The 20,646-nt window shown below is 36.4% G+C and overlaps 1 protein-coding gene across 13 annotated transcripts in view; it reads right to left on the reverse strand.

Moving 5' to 3' along the window:
• Window positions 1–20,646, reverse strand: part of ERC1 (ELKS/RAB6-interacting/CAST family member 1) — a 490,623-nt gene that overhangs the window by 190,652 nt on the left and 279,325 nt on the right. For all 13 annotated transcript variants that reach the window (XM_019711308.2, XM_019711306.2, XM_074325175.1 and 10 more), the window contains one exon: window positions 16,528–16,688. In XM_019711308.2, coding sequence (XP_019566867.1) covers window positions 16,528–16,688 — 161 coding nt within the window. The remainder of the gene's footprint in view (window positions 1–16,527; window positions 16,689–20,646) is intronic.

A 20,646-nucleotide genomic window follows, 5' to 3' on the forward strand; every position in this document is an offset into this window, starting at 1 on the left:
TCACAATAATACAGGGTTACCTCGAGAAAGAAGAAAAATCTCAAATCAACAATCTAATTTTATACCTAAAGGAACTAGAAAATGAAGAACAAACAAAGCCCAATGTGAGTAGAAGAAAAAAATAAAGATCAGAGTTGATATAAATTAATTAAGAATCTATAAAAACAATACCAAAGATCAATGAAACCAAGATCTGGCTCTTTGAAAAGATAGACAGATAAAACTAATGAAACTTAACCAGATTCATCAAGAAAAAAAGAGAGAGGACCTAAATAAATAAGAAATGAAAGAGAAGTGACAAATGACACCACAGAAACAAAAAGGATTATAAGAAAATACCACAATTACAGGCCAACAAATTGGACAACCTGGAATGGATACAGGATAAATTCCTAGAAACAAACAATCTTTCAAGATTGAATAATACTAATAAACCCAAAAAATCTGAACAGGCCGATTACTACAAAAATCAAATTGAGTAATCAAAAAACTCCCAACAAACAAAGTCCTGAACCAGATGGCTTCAGCAGTGAATTTTACCAAACATTCAAAGAAGAATTAACACCTATTCTTCTTAAACCATTTCAAAAAATTGAAGAGGATGGAAGGCTCCAAAGCTCATTTTACGAGGCAAGTATCACCTTGATTCCAAAACCAGACAAAGACCTTAGGAAAAAGAGAAAATTATAGGCCAATACCCGTGATGAACATAGATACAAAAATCCTGAACAAAATATCAGCAGAGTTCAGCAATACGTTAAAAAGGTCAAACACCTTGATCAAGTGGAATTTATTTCTGGATGTAAGGTTGGTTCAATATCCACTAATCAAATAAGGTGATAGACCATATAAACAAAACGAAAGATAAGAATCATATGATCATATCAACACATGCAGCAAAAGAATTTGACAAAATCCAACATCCATTTATGATACAAACTCTCAGCAAAGTGGGGACAGAGGAAACAAACCTCACAATAATAAAGGCCATCTATGACAATCCCACAGCTAACAGCACACACAATGGTGAACTGCTAAAAGCATTTTCCTTAAGATCAGGTAAAAGAGGATACCCACTTTCACCACTTGTGTTGAACATAGTATTGGAAGTTGTAGCCACAGCAATCAGACAAGAAAAAATAATAAATGGCATCCAAATTGGATAGGAAAAATAAAACTGCCATTATTTGCTGATGACATGTTATACAGAGAGAACCTTTAAGATTCCAGCAAAAAGTATTAGAAATGATAAATAAATTCAGTGAAGCAGCAGGATACAAAACTAACATACAAAAATTGGTTGCATTTTTATACACCAGTAACAAACGATCAGAAAGAGAAATTAAGAAATCAATTCCATTTATAATTGCATAAAAAACAAACAAAAAACCCTGGGAATAAATTTAACCAAGGGGGTAAAATATCTGTACTTGGAAAATTATAAGACATTGAAGAAAGAAACTGAATAAGATACAAATAAGTGGACGCATACACTGCGCTCATGGATAGGAAGTATTAACATCATTAAAAATATCTATACTACCCAAAGCAATCTATAGATTCTACGCAATCCCCATCAAAATACCAATGACATTTCCCTTACAGTTCATGTAGTTGAGTAGGTTTTCATGTCTGTTGGCAATCTGTATGTCTTCTTGGGAAAAGTGTCTGTTCAGGTCCTCTGTCCATTTTTCAATTGGACTGTTTGTTTTTTGTTGTTGAGTTTTTTATGTATTTTGGATGTTAGTCCCTTGTTGGAGGTATCATTTGCAAAATCGTCTCCCATTCAATTGGTTGCCTTTTGTTTCGTTGCTGGTTTCTTTTTCTGTGTAGAAGTTTTTTCATTTGATGTAGTCCAATTCATTTATTTTTGCTTTGACTTTCCTTTCTTTTGGGTCAAGTTCACAGAAACCCCTTGAGACCAATGTCCATAAATTTAGTACTTATGTTTTCTTCTATATATGTTATTGTTTTTTTATCTTATATTCAATTCTTTCATCCATTTTCTTTCTTTTACATACTTGTGTATATTTTATATATTTAAAAGACATTTAAAAATTTTTTCAATGACAGTTGACATTCAATATTATGTTAGTTTCAGGTACATAGCATAGTGGTTAGACATTTATATAACTTACGAGGTGATTTCCTAACTGATACTACACATAGTACCCAACTGATACTATGCATAGTTATTAAATATTATTGACTATATGCCCTATGCTGTACTTTACATCCCTGTGACTATTCTGAATCTGTCAATTTGTACTTCTTAATTTCTTCACTTTTTCACCCAGCCCTCAAGCCCCCTCCTATCTGCAACCATCAGTTTGTTCTCTGTATCTATCAGTCTGTTTCTGTTTTGTTTGTTCATTTATTTTGTTTTTTTAGATTCCACATATAAGGGAAATCATATGGTATTTGTTTTTCTCTGACTTATTTCACTTAACATAACACCCTCTAGGTCCATCCATGTTGTTGCAAATCATAAGATTTCATTATTTTTATGGCCGAGTAATATTCCATATATATACAGAGTGCCAAAAAATGTATACACATTTTAAGAAAGGAAAAAACTGTATTAAAATTGTAATACTCAATATACACCGATAACAAAAGACGAATACAAGGCATGTGTATACATTTTTTTGGCACCACCGATACACACTCACACACACACACACACACACGTGTGTCAACCCACTTGATACTGTCCAACATGTCACCAAGGCTCTGTTCATTTTTGTAAATCACCTTTTTCTCCTTTTTCTTCAGATTGACTAATTTCCGTTGATCTGTTTTAAAATTTACTGACTCTTTTGACAGCTCTAATCTATCATTAGGAACATACAGTGAATTTTTCATTTCAATTTCAGTTTTCAAATTTCCAGTTTTAAATAGTTTTCCTTCCTCGGCTGAGGCTTTCTATCTCTTCTTTCATCAATATGACATTTTCCTTTAAGTCTTTTACGAATATTTATGAGAGTGACATAACGTATTTCTCTGAGTTGATGTCTACTGCATGCTTTTCTTCACTATGGGTCATGTTACTACTTTTTGCATGTCTGGCAATTTTAAAAAATGCAACATAGGATACTGTAGATGATACATTGCGAAGACTCTGGATTCTGTTATTTTCTTCTGAAGACCAGTGATTTTTAGTCTTGTAGATAAATCAGTTAACAGTGATTTTCTTGAACTTGTGTAGGCTTTGGATTTATCCTGTGTTAGGGTAATCTTTTGAAAGCTCAGGATATTTTCCGGACCTCTCTATCTTGGGACTCATCCTCAAAATTCTATCACCTCTGTAGACTTTCTTGGAGCTTTAAGTTTTGTTATGCTAGGTCTACAGTACGCTTTATTGTATGTCATAATCCCTATATCTAATACCTAGCTGTTCTGTAATCTCAGTGAGATGTGTGAAGTTTTAACAAGGACTTTGCTACTCTGACTGAGTTGGAAATCCAAATTCCCCAGCATTGGTCTATACCTAGTATCACAACGCCACTTTCATCCCCATATCAGCCAATCTCTGCTAAGTCTTGGGTACTCTCATGCAGTGAATGTGCAGCTTAGTCCTCAGCCAAGAATTCAGGGACACCTGACCCCCAAGTTTTTCTCAGTATTTTGTTGATATATGTTACTTTTCTGATTTACTCACAGCGTTTATAATTACAGAATCAATGGACCTTGGAAACCCTTTTATTTCAGAAAGAAAAAACTGCAGACCTGAAAAGTTAAGTGCAAATTGGATTTTCAGCTGTATCATGTTTTACAAATATTTAACTTTACCGATTTCAAAGTGTTTTCATTACTTTATCTTATTTGATCCTCACAGCAACCTGATAAGGTGGGTCTAAGTATTATTATCCCTGTTTTATAGGTAGGAAAACTGGTGCAAATTTAAACACATTCTTTGCTAAAAAGAGTGTCATATAATACTCTTTTAATCAAGCTCTCCTGATAAAAAAAGCTTATGATTAAATTAATGGATTACTATTGTCTACATCCAAAGCTTCAGGGAAGTTTTACCCATTTACAGAATGAGTTATCTACCTATATGATATTCTCTGAGCAACACTGAAAAGGAAATTCCTAAAAGGAAAAAATTAAGGAAAAAAAAAAATCCCAAACTCCAAACACCTCTCATACTACGATAGTTAGATAACAAATTTTCTTATAATGGGTATTGCAATAAGGTTAAGGCATTAGGTTACTTACCTGCAAGAGTTAACCTTCTAACTGACTTATATATATTTAACAGAAGGGACTAGGGTTGACCCTACATCTCTAATAGAGGAGAAAAAGAAAAGATAAGTAAGAAGCAGGTCAATAATCCCACTCCTTTCCCCTTCGGGAGAAAGAAGATAACCTATATTCTTAATTTCATCCCTGCATAGGTGAGGATATTCTTGTACACAAACCACATGTTGATAGAAAGAAAGAATGTTAAAAACTGGAAAAGAGATGGTACTTTGGGGCCTTTATTGGAAAAGCTTAGTTCTTTATTTGCTATTTAAGGATTATTCCAGCCATTTGAGCCTTTTTTACATGAAAAGAGCATTAGGGAGCAAATTTTTTAATAAATGCGGTTTCTGCTGTTTGGGAATTACATCTGACGCTAAACGGCTAAGAGGTAGAATGGACTTAGGCTTTAAGGGGCGAGAAAGGCAAGGAATATTTAGGGTTATTTGTGATTGATCCAGTTCAGGTCACAAGAAAATAGAAGAATTCGTAATACACATGCCTCATCTTGTGAGAAGCTGAGATCATGGTCAAAGTTTAGGAGCACAAAGAGGTAAGGAACTCTAAGAACTACTATATTTAATAAAGCCATTTCCACCATTGTCCTACAGCAACTCAGAGTTTCAACTAACTTTTCGTTCTAATGAGGAAAGCTGTTAGGAACAGTCACGATCACATGTTCTATAAGGTGGGTAGCATTAGCGAGTTGAGTATCGGGAGAAAAAGAGGAGGCAGAATTAAAGAGCAAACCAAGACTAGGGAGGAAGTCCCAAGGGACAGTTAGTTATAGATAACACAAACTTAGCTTTATAATTTTCATTAGGACTCTCCCACCAGTGTTATTTCTTTATAGCTATGCTGTACAACATAGTTTGTTTTCTTTTTTCAATTCAAGTGTAGGGAATTTTTATATTAATTTATGTGATTTCCTACAGAATATTTAAATCTCAGTATTTTAGGCCACTGTGAAAAATGTTCCCAACTCTACTTAAAGTCCTTGATCATATGTCTCATGACTCAAATAAAGGCATTTGGTGGAAGTATAAATAAGTGTGGCTTTACAAATATTATTTTGTTACTAGACTATAACTTCCACAACTATTTTCAATTTTGTGGTTAATTTGGAAAACTGTCATAAATCCCCAAATGGGATTTTTATTTTTAATGTCAGCAACTCTTCAATAAATTTAAAAATGAAATACTGCAGGATATCAGGAGATAAAATAATTTAAAATACACTCTTGTTTGAATTATTCAAGGTATAATAGATTGATCACCTGTACTTTTTCCAGTAACCATTTCCTATAGCTTTCTTAGTTCTAACTCTATTCTATTTTTCTCTCTTAACAGGCAAGCATTTTTTAAATGCCAGAATTCAGACTATATTATTGGACCGTTTTTAGGTACACATGAAATTTTATTATTTGTTTGTGGGAAGTGAGAGCTTTCTTTAGCCAAAAGGCATCTTAAGAGTACATAAGTTAGCTCAGAGGGGTTTGGATTTCTCTGCCAACTTCACTAATGGGATGCTACATACCAAACAGCTCTGGATTCTCAAAGAAACCATTTCTCCTAAAAAACCAGTTCTTAGAGTATCAAATTCATAGTTTGATAAAATTTTCCTCAAAGTGAAAAATTAGTCTTTTAAGCTTTATTTGTAATGCCAACCTAGGGTGAGACTGCGATAGGAGTTTGAATTCAGGGCAATGGAAAATGAGTCAGCTCTTCTAGAAATCTTAGCAGTGAAGCTCATGATCTGAACTGATACCTAAAATTTATTGTGGTTATTAGAGCTGTTGTTATTTTCCCCTTTTTCCCATTCATCCTTTCTTTCTTAGTGAAAGGGGCTAACATCAAAGTGGAATAATAACAATAAAAAAGAACGGCTAACAAAACCACAGTAAAAGGAAAAGAAGAACCCTTGTGGGAACTGCCAATAAAAATATTCCTTCTCTTCAGGGCTAGCTAACCAACTCAGATGTTTCTATTGAATGACTGACAGGCTACAGTTTCTCATCTCCCCAAACTCATGGCCACCATTTATCTGTAACAGATGCTCAAAAATTACAATCATAAATGCTAGATATGGAAAAGAACTATCAGGTCATTCCTTTTGGTTTGCCTCCGTCAGGATTATTCTAGAAAATGAGATTATTCTAGTTCTTTGTTAAAGAACTTTCATTTTTTTTAATTAATTTTTTTTTAAATTTATTGGGGTGACAATTGTTAGTAAAATTACATAGATTTCAGGTGTACAATTCTGTATTACATCATCTATAAATCCCATTGTGTGTTCATCACCCAGAGTCAGTTCTCCTTCCATCACCATATATTCGATCCCCCTTACCCTCATCTCCCACCCCCCATCCCCCTTACCCTCTGGTAACCACTAAACTATTGTCTGTGTCTATGAGTTTCTGTTTCTCATTTCTTTGTCTTGTTCTTTCGTTGTTTTGTTTCTTTCGTTCTTTCGTTTGTTCTTTCGTTGATATGTTCCACATATGAGTGAAATCACATGGTTCTCTGCTTTTTCTGTCTGACTTATTTCGCTCAGCATTACACTCTCAAGATCCATCCATGTTGTCACAAATGTTCCTATATCATCTTTTCTTACCGCCGAATAGTATTCCATTGTGTATATATACCACAACTTCTTTATCCATTCATCTATCAAAGGACATTTTGGTTGTTTCCATGTCTTGGCCACCGTAAACAAAGCTGCAATGAACATTGGAGCACACGTGTCTTTATCTCTAAATGTTTTCAGATTTTTTGGATAGATACCCAGGAGAGGATTGCTGGGTCATATGGCAATTCTATTCGTAATTTTTTGAGGAACCTCCACACTGCCTTCCATAATGGCTGCACCAGTCTGCATTCCCACCAACGGTGTATGAGGGTTTCTTTTTCTCCACAGCCTCTCCAACACTTGTGACTATTTGTCTTGTTGATGATAGCCATTCTGACTGGGGTGAGGTGATATCTCATTGTGGTTTTGATTTGCATTTCTCTGATGATTAGTGATGTTGAGCACTTTTTCATATGTCTATTTGCCATTTGTATGTCCTCTTTGGAGAAATGTCTCTTCAAGTCCTCTGCCCATTTTTCAATTGGGTTGTTTGTTTTTTGTTGTTGAGTTGCATGAGTACCTTGTATATTCTGGATACTAGCCCCTTATCGGAGGCACTGTTTGCAAAAATCTTCTCCCATTCAGTTGGTGGCCTCTTTATTTTGTCAATGGTTTCTTTTGCTGTGCAGAAGCTTTTAAGTTTCATATAGTCCCATTCGTTTATTTTAGCTTTTACTTCCATTGCCTTTGGAGTCAAGTTCATAAAATGCTCTTTGAACCCAAGGTCCATAAGTTTAGTACCTATGTTTTCTTCTATGCAGTTTATTGTGTCAGGTCTTATGCTTAAGTCTTTGATCCATTTTGAATTAACTTTGGTACATGGTGACAAATAGCAGTCCAGTTTCATTCTTTTGCACGTGGCTATCCAATTCTCCCAGCACCATTTATTGAAGAGGCTGTCTTTGCTCCATTGTATGTTTTAGCTTCTTTGTCAAAATTATCTGTCCATATTTATGTGGTTTTATTTCTGGGTTCTCAATTCTATTCCATTGGTCTATGTGTCTGTTTTTCTGCCAATACCATGCTGTTTTGATTATTGTAGCCCTGTAGTACAAGCCAAAGTCAGGAAGTGTGATACCTCCATTATTGTTCTTTTTCTTAAGATTGCTTTGGCTATTTGGGGTCTTTTGTGGTTCCAAACAAATCTGATGATTTTTGTTCTATTTCTTTAAAATATGCCATTGGGATTTTGATGGGGATTGCATTGAATCTGTATATTGCTTTGGGTAATATGGCCATTTTAACTATGTTGATTCTTCCAATCCATGAGCACGGAATGTCTTTCCATTTCTTTGTGTCTTCTTCAATTTCTTTCAAAAATGTCTTATAGTTTTCAGCATATAGGTCTTTCACATCCTTGGTTAAGTTTATTCCTAGGTATTTTATTCTTTTTGCTGCAATTGCAAAAGGAATTGTTTTTTGTATTTCTTTTTCTGAGATTTCATTGTTAGTATATAGGAAAGCAATGGACTTTTGTACGTTGATTTTGTAGCCAGCAACTTTACTGTATTCGTTGATTGTTTCTAATAGCTTTTTGGTGGAGTCTTTAGGGTTTTCTGTATACAGCATCATGTCATCTGCAAAGAGTGATAATTTAACTTCTTCATTCCCAATTTGGATGCCTTTTATTTCTTTCTCTTGCCTGATTGCTCTGGCAAGGATTTCCAGCACTATCTTGAAAAGCAGAGGTGATAGGGGACAGCCCTGTCGTGTTCCTGAACGTAGAGCAAATGGCTTGTTTTTCACCATTAATTATGAGATTAGCAGAGGGCTTGTCATATATGGCCTTTATTATGTTAAGGTATTTTCCTTCTATACCCATTTTATTAAGTGTTTTAATCATAAATGGATGTTGTATCTTGTCGAATGCTTTTTCTGCATCAATTGATATAATCATGATTTTTGTCCTTTATTTTGTTTATGTGATGATCACACTGATGGATTTGCGGATGTTGAACCATCCTTGTGTCCCGGGGATGAACCCCACTTGGTCGTGATGAGTAATCTTTTTAATGCATTGTTGTATTCGATTTGCTAGAATTTTATTTAGGATTTTTGCATCTGTATTCATCAGAGATATTGGTCTGTATTTTTCTTTTTTTGTGCTGTCCTTACCAGGTTTTGGTATCAGGGCAATGTTGGCCTCATAAAATGAGTTAGGTAGTACTGTCTCTTCTTCAATTTTTTGGAAGAGTTTGTGCAGGATTGGTATTAGATCCTCTTTGAAGGTTTGGTAGAATTCACTAGTGAAGCCATCTGGTCCCGGACTTTTGCTTTTGGGAAGGTTTTGGATGACTGATTCAATTTCGTTACTGGTGATCGGTCTGTTTAGATTTTCCAGTTCTTCATGGTTCAGCCTTGGAAGGCTATATGTTTCTAAGAACTTGTCCATTTCTTCTAGGTTGTTGAATTTGGTGGCATATAGTCCTTCATAGTATTCTTGGATGATCCTTTGTATTTCTGTGGTGTCCGTGATAACTTCCCCTCTTTCATTTCTGATTTTGTTAATCAGTGTCTTCTCTCTTTGTATCTTAGTGAGTCTAACCAAGGGTTTGTCAATTTTGTTAATCTTTTCAAAGAACCAGCTCTTTGTCACATTAATTTTTCTATTGTCTTTTTGTTCTCTATTTCATTTAGTTCTGCTCTAATTTTTGTTATTTCCTTTCTTCTGCTGACCTTGGGTTTTACTTGTTCTTCTTTTTCTAGTTCTTTAAGGTGTAACATGAGGTTATTTATTTGGGAGTTTTCTTGTTTCTTGAGATAGGCCTGTAATGAGATAAATTTCCCTCTTAAAACTGCTTTCGCTGCATCCCAAAAATTTTGGTAGGATGTATTTTCATTGTCATTTGTTTCTATGTATCTTTTGATCTCTCCTCTAATTTCTTCTTTGACCCAGTCCTTGTTTAAAAGTATGTTGTTTAATCTCCATGTATTTGTGTTTTTTCCTGCTTTCTTTTTGCAGTTGATCGCTAGTTTCAAAGGCTTGTGATCAGAGAATATGCATGGTATGATTTCAATCTTCCTAAATTTGTTGAGACTGATTTTATGTCCCAATATATGGTCTATCCTTGAGAATGTTCCATGTACACCAGAAAAGAATGTGTAGTCTGATGTTTCAGGAAGAAGTGTTCTATAAATGTCAATTATGTCCATTTCATCTAATGTGTCATTTAGGGCTACTATTTCGTTATTTATTTTCTGTTTGGATGATCTATCCATAGCTGTCAATGATGTATTTAAGTCCCCTAGTATAATTGTGTTTTGGTCAATTTCTCCCTTTAGTTCTGTTAGTAGTTGCTTGGTATATTTCGGTGCTCCCTGTTTGGGGGCATAAATATTGATGACTGTTATGTCCTCTTGTTGTACAGTCCCCTTCACCATTATGAAATGTCCATCTTTGTCTCTTGTTATCTTTTTCACCTTGAAGTCTGTTTCATCTGATATCATTATGGCTACACCTGATTTTCTCTGGGTACCATTTGCTTGGAGTATCAATTTCTACCCTTTCACTTTGAGTCTATGCTTGTCCTTATAGCTGAGATGTGTCTCTTGGTTGGGTTTAGTTTTTTGATCCAATCTGCTACTCTGTGCCTTTTTATTGGTGAGTTCAGTCCGTTTACATTTAGGGTGATTATTGATATGTGAGGATTTCCTGTCATTCTATCTTTAGTTTTCTGGTAAGGCTGTGTCTCCATTGTTTCTTTGCCTTTTTGTTGTTGTCTATTATTTCTGTGTGGTGGTATTCTATGATGTTTCCCTCTGTTTCTTCTTTTATTACAGTATATATTTCAGTTCTGGGTTGTTTTTGAGTGGTTACCCTTAAGTTTATGTAAAAGAAAGTTTGATATTTAGAGTATTCCATTTTCTTCAGCACGCTTACTTTCTCCATTCCCGTATTCCGGTTCAGGCCTTACTCTCCTCCTTTTTGAGTTTTGGTTGCCACAAATTGTCCCTGTTGATGGTGGTCAAATAGCCTCCTTTAGTATTTCTTGTAGTGCAGCTTCTGTATGTCTGGAAAGGTCTTTATTCCTCCTTCATATCTAAAGGATATCTTTGCTGGATATATTATTCTTGGCTCATGATTTCTCTCTTTCAATAGTTTGAATATTTGGTTCCACTCCCTCCTGGCTTGTAGAGTTTCTGCTGAAAAATCTGATGATAATCTAATGGGCTTTCCTTTGTAAGTTACCGTCTTCTTTCCCTGGCTGCCTTGAGGATTCTTTCTTTGTCGTTGATTTTAGACAGCTTCAATACAATGTGCCTTGGAGAAGGCCTGTTGGGATTGAGGTAACTAGGTGTTCTATTTGCTTCTTGGATTCGAGGGTCCAGTTCTGTCCACAAGTTTGGGAAGTTCTCATCAACAATTTGTTTGAATATATTCTCTGTTCCCTTCTCTCTTTCTTCTCCTTCTGGTATGCCCATTATTCTTATATTGCTCTTTCTGATGGAGTCAGAAAGTTCTTGTAGAGTTCTTTCATTTCTTTTAAGTCTCAAGTCTCTTTCTTCTTCCATCTGTGTCATTTCCAGGTTTCTATCTTCGATGTCACTGATTCTTTCCTCCATCTGGTCAACTCTACTACCTAAGCTGGTTATTTCATTCTTTATTTCTTCTATTGAGTTCTTAATCTCCAGAAATTCTATTTGTTTCTTTTTTAAAATTTCAATCTCTTTCGTAAAATGCTTATGCTGTTCTTTGATTGTGTTTCTGAGTTCATTTAACTGCCTATCTGTGTTTTCTTGCATCTCGTTGAGTTTTTTCAGACCTGCAATCTTGAATTCTCTGTCATTTAAGTCACATATTTCTGTATCTTCAAGTGCTTTTTCTGGAGATTTTTCACTTTCTTTCTGAGCAGTCTTATTGTCTTGGTTATTCATGGCAATTACTGGTTTACTATCTCTCTTCCTAGACATCTACAGGAGTGGCTTCTGCAACAGGTTGATAGGAAGCGGTCTTTCTTTTGTTTTCCAGTACTTGTTGGTAGAATGTTTTATTTTTTCTCCAACTGCAGCTTATTTTTCTTCTCCGACACGGTAGTGCTATGTTTTCTCTGCACTATTCCTGCTTCTCACACAATGGGGTGATTCCCTGGGAGACGGGCTTCTCCTCTGTTAATAGTTCGTCTAGGTCACAGGGCGCAGTGTCCTTGTGGGTATGCGGAGAGCTTTTGAAGTTCCAAAGCTCGTCCAGCTCCAGATTCAGAGCCCGTATATTTCAGCAGTTCTGTTTACTCCTGCGGGGATCCGCCCAGATAATGGCCAGGGTCGGGGTGACTTGGGAGAGGTGGCCCAGAGCAATGGCGGCGACCACCACCACAGCCGGTCCTGTCTCCACAGCTCCCTCCCCTTTGCCGGAACTAGTTGGGCTGCGAATTTGTGTCTGTGGTCCACAGTTCTCAGAACAGCAAATATTGTGTTCTTTTGATCTGACACCGCTACTGTTCTGCTTCTAGCGCCGGGCAGGTGGGGGCGGGGCGAGCTCTGGGAGGGGAGGGAGGGGGCGGCTAGTCTCAGTGCCTAAGGCTTCTGTTCTCTGCTCGGCAGTGAAGGCTTAAACCACTGTTTTTAGCCTTCTTCCTTCAGTCTTTTCTCCGAGGTCTCTGCCGTGAGCGTTGGGTTCAGCCGTGTTATATGCTGTCCCCTCAGCCCTGTGGGCCATAAGCAGAGCCTTAGCAGTCCGAGTTCTTCCCTCTCCTGCAGCTGCGGTAGCTCCGGGAAGCAGCAAGCTCGGAGCACTGAGCTAGGTCTGCGACCTGCGCCCACGCGGCTCCGTCTCCGCACTTCTCCCTTCCCTCATCCTCCCCCCGCTCGCGTGATTCTCCCACCTGTAGGTGATTTCAGTAGTGGGCCTCTTCGTCTTGCCTGCCTGCTGTGCAGGGAGTCCTTTGTGGAGTTTTTGTTGTTCGATTGGTTGTAAATTCCAGGGGACCTTTACTGAGGCTCAACTCACGCCGCCACTTTTCCTCTGTCTCTAGAACTTTCTGTACAAATGGGCGAACTGCCTTTTCCTCGGGAAGGACTTCTTATTCTAGACTCAGAATCACATACATGCATGTTTCGGTCTCTTTTGCACAATGCACAAGTCCTTTGATGTGTTCAATGACCAATAATTAAACAATGCAAACACTGAAAGTACAGTGGGTCCTGCCATGATTGCGGAGTGAAGAGTCTGATTATCACTGCAGTAGCCACAGGTAGGATACTGCCCTTCTCCTTTTAAATTTTGCTTAAATAATTTTGTTTTCTTACAAATCATCACCAGAAAATACTTCTATAAGGAAATAATACCCACTATTAAGTGCTTCCTGTGCCAGGCACTGTTCTCACTTCTGTATGTTAATAATTTCTGATTTTTTTGTCATGAAAACTCTATGAAGCAGGAACACTTATTATTGCCATTTCAGAAATGAGGAGACTGAGGCATAGAGAGGTTAAACAACTTGTGAAGTCATAAAGTCGATAAGCGGCAGAGTCAGGATTCAGACTCAGCCTCTTTTATTCTGAGAAGTATGTTCCTACCACTTGCCATAAGTAACTAGAGGCAGATATCGCGCAGAACTACTTGGAGGGAGAAAACTTACAACTTGCCAACAGAATGAAGTGAATTCTGAGCAAAGTTGTAGAAAGGGGCACATCCCCAACCCGGGACACATGATTAGCACAACTGGTTCAACAGATGGAGAGGAGTCCTAAACACAGCAGAGGAATGTCTATTCCCCATCAGCTACACAGTAAAAAGGGATTGAAAGTTCACTGTATCAGAAAGAACCCACAATTACATCCCTGGTAGTGTTTTGTGTATAATTACACTTAGGTTAATTGTATAGTTTTCAACTGAGGATTTATGAATCATTACTTTACATTTGTATGCCAAACTTTAAAAATGCACATTAAAACAACAACAACAGGGGTTTCAATTCACTGTTTAGAGAAAAAGAACAGAATCAGGGCTGCTCCCACGCTTGGTAGAACTCCGTGGGTTGGTCCACAGGGCAGTGTAAACAGAGACGATGGATTAAGAATCACCACTCTCTCAACGAGTATTTGGATAGAGGATTAGGCCCAAAGTGCTGAGATAATTATTGAAAGGAAGGTATTAAACAACCATTCTACTAAGATTGAAAATGAAAGACAACAACAAGGGGAAATTTAAGTGCAAATTAAAGACAAGGACTACTTTAAAACTTCAAGTTGGTAAATCTGAATGACACAAAATATATGGAAAATCTGATGTAAGAACATCGTGATGCCACAGTAATATGTCCTAAGCAACTGAAGAAGGTAATTTAAGACGTAAGTCCTCTGCCAGAGTCAGGTTTTTACGCTTTATTTCTAGAACTTTTATTTAATGGTTGGTTTTTAAATTTCTGTACCACTTATATAAATTTCTCTATATTCTTTATTGCTTATCCCACGCCTTACTGTTTTGCCGCCAATCATAAAATTTTTCAGGAGTGTAATCTCCAACCCAGGTTGGCAACGGAAGCAACTGTGGCACGAAAAAAAAATTACACACTATTCCCTTTTCATGATTTAGAGCCAAGCATTCTTTAAAAAACTACTTCATATCTTTCCAAAGTCCTAATAATAAAGGAAAATTCATATACAAATACACCACTATTTTGCTATATCTAGACATTTGAACTGAGTGGGAAAGAGCTGACAAGTCAAGATATTGGTACATAGAGAAAACGAAACAAAACTTACATATTGTTGTCTCAGCAGGTCGTGCTTCTGCTTAGAGAATCACATATGATACCTTTTTCCCCCTCCAAATTATATCCATCCTTCTTACATTTTCTTAATTACTTTAAGCCCTGACTTAATTTTCTTTTCAACTCTTACCTTTTACCATGTTCTAGGAATGGTTCCCAGACCTCTTGAAAGCAAGTGATTTTACTCTTTATTACACCCAAGAGTTTTCTCTGCTATTTCATCTCCAAAATTTCAAGCTTTGAATTTTACCACCAGTGACAAAAAACTTGTGTTACACCTCTTTCACTAACTTGCTCCTAAGAAACATATTTGCAAACGTTTTTCTCATGATGTTACTCAGAACCCTAACCTCTCCCTAATTCCCCAGCATATCAATCTATTTCTGGCTTCAAATATTCATCGTTTCCAGGGACGGATCATCTGTCTTCTTCTCTGAAAGGTTACAGTCTCTTAACCTTGCACTGTGGCCTAATAAGCGCAGGTAACACCTCAACACGAGCTTCCTCATTTCCTGGGTTGCTATCATGACATCACAAGAGTCATGTCCCATGAAAATCCATACCAAGGCTATCACGACAAGATCCTCTATGGCTCTACAGTGCTAGTAGTCACATTTACTGATAGCTCAAAGTAGCAGAAAATAAGAGGTAATATTAGCAGAAGGCGCTAGCTGGGCTGAGACTGCAGATTTATGCAGAGAAGAAGGAACTAACAGAAAGGGAGCAAGGATTACTGAGAGAAAATTAGTAGAGGAAGACTGCAGAGGAACGGGCTGGTCCGGTGGCTCAGGTGGTTGGAGCTCCATGCTCCTAACGCCGAAGGCTGCCAGTTCGATTCCCACATGGACCAGTGGGCTCTCAATCACAAGGTTGCTGGTTCGACTCCCCGCAAGGGATGGTGGGCTGCACCCCCTGCAACTAACAATGGCAACTGGACCTGGAGCTGAGCTGCGCCCTCCACAACTAAGATTGAAAGGACAACAACTTGACTTGGAAAAAGTCCTGGAAGCACAAACTGTTCCCCAATAAAGTCCTGTTCCCCTTCCCCAATAAAAAAAAAAAAAAGAATTAAAAAAAAGACTGCAGAGGAAGGACAAGTGCTTAAAATCTGTCATAAAATCTGTCAGAGATAGGAAGCTAGCCTTATAAAGGAGAAAGAATATGTCCTCTGAGGCAGAAGAGAAACAAAAAAATACAGATAACTGTTGAGGTGAAGGTAACTCAGGGTTTCCAGGACAAGGTTGGTCTCAGTAAAATGAGAGTAGTACAATTAGGTAGCGGTAAGGTTGGCAACAGTAAAGGATATGATAGTACTGGACTTTCAAAAAAGATGTACTTATTCTGAAGAGAAGGAAACCGGAGCTTTTCAAAATCACAAAGAAGGAAAAGAAGCATCTATTATGTACAAGCAGATGTATACATGCTTCACCACAGATTAGTATGTCAGGAAGCCATAATTTTGTAAAAATTTTGTAAAAATTGACTGGCATGTATGGCAAAATGTTAATTGTTAAATATGGGGCTAGGCATATGGGGTTTCATTATATTATTGTCTCTACCTTTGTGCAGCTTTGGAAATGTTTATAATAAAAAATATTTACAAAAATTGCCTAGCCATCAGATAACCTCAGGACCAACAGTTATCTCTCAATAAGCTCAACAATTTGCCTAAACTTTCCAGAAGGTTTCAGAAATTTCAGAGATGCAATTGGATACAAATACATACACTCTAGAGAACTTTAAAATTCAAAGAAGAGGAGTCAAAAATAATTCTATTTGACGAGGACTTGTTCCAAATTTGTTTTAGGGAATAAGAAATACAAGTGGGCATTAAAATGAGCAGGCTGAGTGTGTTGGGGTATAAACAGGGTTGGAAACAAAAGCGCTAAGGAAAAGTGCTTCTACCACACACATGTGTGAAGAGTAAGAAAAAACACTTACTTCATCTCCAGAACTTCCTCTAAGTGTTTCCTTCTCTCTGCCCGAAGATTGGTCAAATGAGTTTCCTTTTCTGCCAGAGATTGCTGAGTAGAGGACAGCTTTGCTTTCATGGATTCTAGTTCCTGCTTTACTTTCTCCATGGCCATCAGTAACTCCTCCACCTGTGATAAATAGGGAAAAGAGAAAAAGTGAGCATCTTGATAAATTAAAGTTGGAGGACTGGACAGTGGACAACTCCTAGGCCCACAAAATTGAATACACACACACACACACACACAACCAAAATTCTGTAATCTTTCTGGATGCGACATATATATCAAGAAGATATAGCAGATAATGAAATCTCTGATCATCCCTCCACTGTAATTCTTTTCAGTTTAGGTCAGAAAGATCCTCATTTACCTTTTGATAAACACAAGGACATATGAGTTTAAGAAGTCACCCTTTGCCATAGACAATCCCTTTTAAGGACTTTATTTGGAAAGGTACAGAAATTTCCATGGAAATAACAATATAACACAGATAAAAATATAAAGAACAAAATCATAATAAATACTTATGGAAGGATTTTAGGAGATAAGAGACAAACTTGACTAATAACAGATTAAGTAAAAACATAAATCATTTTTCTGTTTACACCATTAAAAAGAATTTCTTTTTAAAGAAACAGCTAGAATTCATCAGATAATTTCTTGCTGTAAAGGCAGGTAGGTAGAGTTTTTTTTCAAGGAAGGTACGAAGAAAATAAAATACATATATATATATATATATATATATATATATATATAGAGAGAGAGAGAGAGAGAGAGAGAGAGAGAGAGAGTGTGCACGCGCATGCCCGCACTAGAGAGCCAAAAAAATGTATACACATTTTAAGAAAGAAAAAAACTGTGTATTAACATTGTAATACTCAATGTATACCAATAAAAAAGATGAATGCAAGTCATGTGTATACATTTTTTTGGCACCTGTGGTATACAAGTGGACGCTAATGATGACCACTTTGAGCATCTCTTGTAATTGCAGAAGTCAAACATGACTTGTATTCATGTTTTGTTATCAGTATATATTGAGTATTACAATTTTAAGTTTTTTCCTTTCTTAAAATGTGTATACATTTTTTTGGTACCCTCTGTATACATAACCAGATAGAGAAGAGAAAATGCTAAAACACATGAAACTAAGAGCAAGAAATGTACTTTACAATCATTTCTACTTACACTAGGTGGTCCCAAATCAAATTATTTAAATAAACATGTTCATTTTAATTCAGAAGCAAAAAATATCTGTTTTCCAAAAACTAACCTCAACCAGATAAATCAACCATCCAACTACACCAACCACAAGAGTTTATGTCAGGTTGCTGCTTGCCAAGAAATAATTTTGGTGGCAATAACGTTTTCAGAGGTAGAGCTGAGAGTAGGTAGAGCTATGGGATCTGCCATGCACTGACTCCTACATAACAGCCATTTGTGTGAATCTAAACCTGAGAGCAGCCTGGAGTCAACACTGCAGTGTGACAACTCAGGTGTTAACAGACACCTGGATGTCAGTGTCTCATACTGAACCAATGTCTCTATGTTGATTGGTAACAGCTGCTAAGTACTGAGAGAAAACACATCCATTTTAATGGTTTTGGGCACCTGAATGACTTTGCGAATCTTTTCAGAAGTGACCAACTTAATGTTCTCAGCCATCAGCACCCTCACAGTCCCAGCGGCTGTGAAAATATCTATTATTAGGCAGATCTCCTTGGATATGCATTCACATATCTGCAAGCTTCACATAAACATGTGTCACTGTCTGCCCTTTGGAAAACTGCCAATAAAGATGATTCCATTTTATCAATTTAATTCACATAAAATCTTATCGCAAATTGAATTGAAATGATACTCCAAAGTATGTTCTTATGACACAACATCAGGAATGGGTGACACTGTTTACAGAAGCTCTAATAAAGTGTGGGGTGGGTCCATCTTTTATGAACTTATTTTAAACATAACAAAACATCTCCCTCCCCTCCTGTCTTTCACTATCCCAGGCAAGTCACGGTATTAGTTTTTTATGTAACTTGGAGGGATATTTTGTCCATACTCGTACATAAGCGAGCGTCTATAAATACCTCTTTCACTAACTTGCTCCTATTTCTCTTTTTTCTACACAAAAGGAAGCCCACTATATACATACTCAATATCTAAACTTTTTGGTAAAGTTTTATTGACATACAACATAAGTACAGAAAAATACACAAATAATAAATGTACAACTTGAAGCATTTTCTGAAAATGAATACACTTATGCAATCAGCACACAGAGTAATCCACAGAACATTACTGGTATCCCAGAAACCTCCCTCATACGCTCTTTCTAGGTAAAGAGTAACTATTATTCTTACACTCCAGGTTAGTTTTGCCTATTTGTTTTAATTTCATACAAATGAAATTGCACAGTATATAATTTTAAGTACAGGTTTTTTTTCACTCATTGCTATGTCTGTGAGATTAGATTCATCCATGTTGTTGGGTATAATCATATTTCTGCAATTTTCCTAACTGCATGGTAGTCCACTTGGTAAAGGCAGTGAAATTTACTGAAGGCACTTTTGATAAATAGAAGTTTTTAATTTTAATGGAGTTTAACTACTTTTTCCCTTTATGTTCAGAGCTTTTTGTACGCTAAAGACAATTTTGTCTACCTCAAGATCATGAAGATAATCTTCTATATTTAGTTCTAAATCGTTTATTGATTATATGTTCCACATGTAGATCTACAATATATAGGCAACTGATTTTTGAATATGCTATAATGATCAAAATTCATTTTTATCAATGTGGATATCCAACTGACCCACACTATAAATAGAAGGACTGAAACAGTCATGACAGGAAGGTACTTTTGGCCTATTTGGCAAAAGATCAGAAATTATTTAGAGTACTTACAAATTATACGAAAAATAATTTAACACGACTTTATATTGCACATAACTTTAAATTTCATAAAGGAGGAATATATACACATTCCAAAACCAAGAGCAAAACATACATCTATTTACTCACCACCTTTGTAAGTCAGTTATCCAAATGTATCCCCGAAGTCACCCTGTGATAGGTAATTACCATCTTAATTTGTGTCACTTATTCCCTTGCATTTCTTTATTTTTGTATCTGATGAATATATTCTGAAATACATCACTGCTTAGTTTTATCAATTTATGTATACTGTATAAATGGAATCTTCTTTCTTTTTTTGTCCAACATTATGTTTTTTTCATGCATATAAAAAAGGGTCCACCATACGTGCATATTCCAGAACAACGAGCAAAACACCTATATATGTGTATATTCCAGAACCATGAGCATAATCACACAGGAGCTAAGAGCAATGACAACCAACAGTACTGAGTGCTATAGCATACAGATTATGGTTTCCCACTAAATGAGTGGCTGATTCCAGATTTGGACCAAGAAATGTACAAAAGATGTTGAACTTTGTATATCTTATGCCAGAAAGCAGAAACAGGGATCATGGCAAATAGGGATCGTGACACAGAGAAAATGATAACAAAACCAGAAAAACACATCATAAAAAACAAAAAAAGAAAGAGGAATACCCTTTAAGGATAAGGATGCAAAAAATACTAGAAAACCAAACTTAGCAAGACATAAAAACTGGAACTTACCCTCACAATTCAAAGTAAATAGTTTAACATATAAAAATCAATGTAATACACCATAGTAATAGAACAACAGGACAATAACAACATGATCACTTCAATAAATGCAGAAAAGCATTTAACAATTTCCAACAAACTTTCATGGTGAAAACTAACTAGAGACAGAGGAGAACTTCTTCAATCTGATAAGAGGGCATCTATGAAAACCCCACAGCTAACATAATCTTTAATGAGGACAGACTGAATGGTTTCCCTCTAAGATCAGGACCAAGAACAAGACCAGGATGTCCGATCTCATCACTTCTATTTAATGTTGTACTAGAGATAACAGCCATCCATGAAAATTAGGCCACACAAAAAATTAAAAGGAATCTACATTGGAAAGGAACACAGAACTTTCTGTAGTTGAAGATGACATGATCTTATATAGAGAAAAACCCTAAAAA

Source organism: Rhinolophus sinicus, linkage group LG02 (assembly GCF_036562045.2).
Source record: "Rhinolophus sinicus isolate RSC01 linkage group LG02, ASM3656204v1, whole genome shotgun sequence".
In the NCBI taxonomy this organism is placed as follows: domain Eukaryota; kingdom Metazoa; phylum Chordata; class Mammalia; order Chiroptera; family Rhinolophidae; genus Rhinolophus; species Rhinolophus sinicus.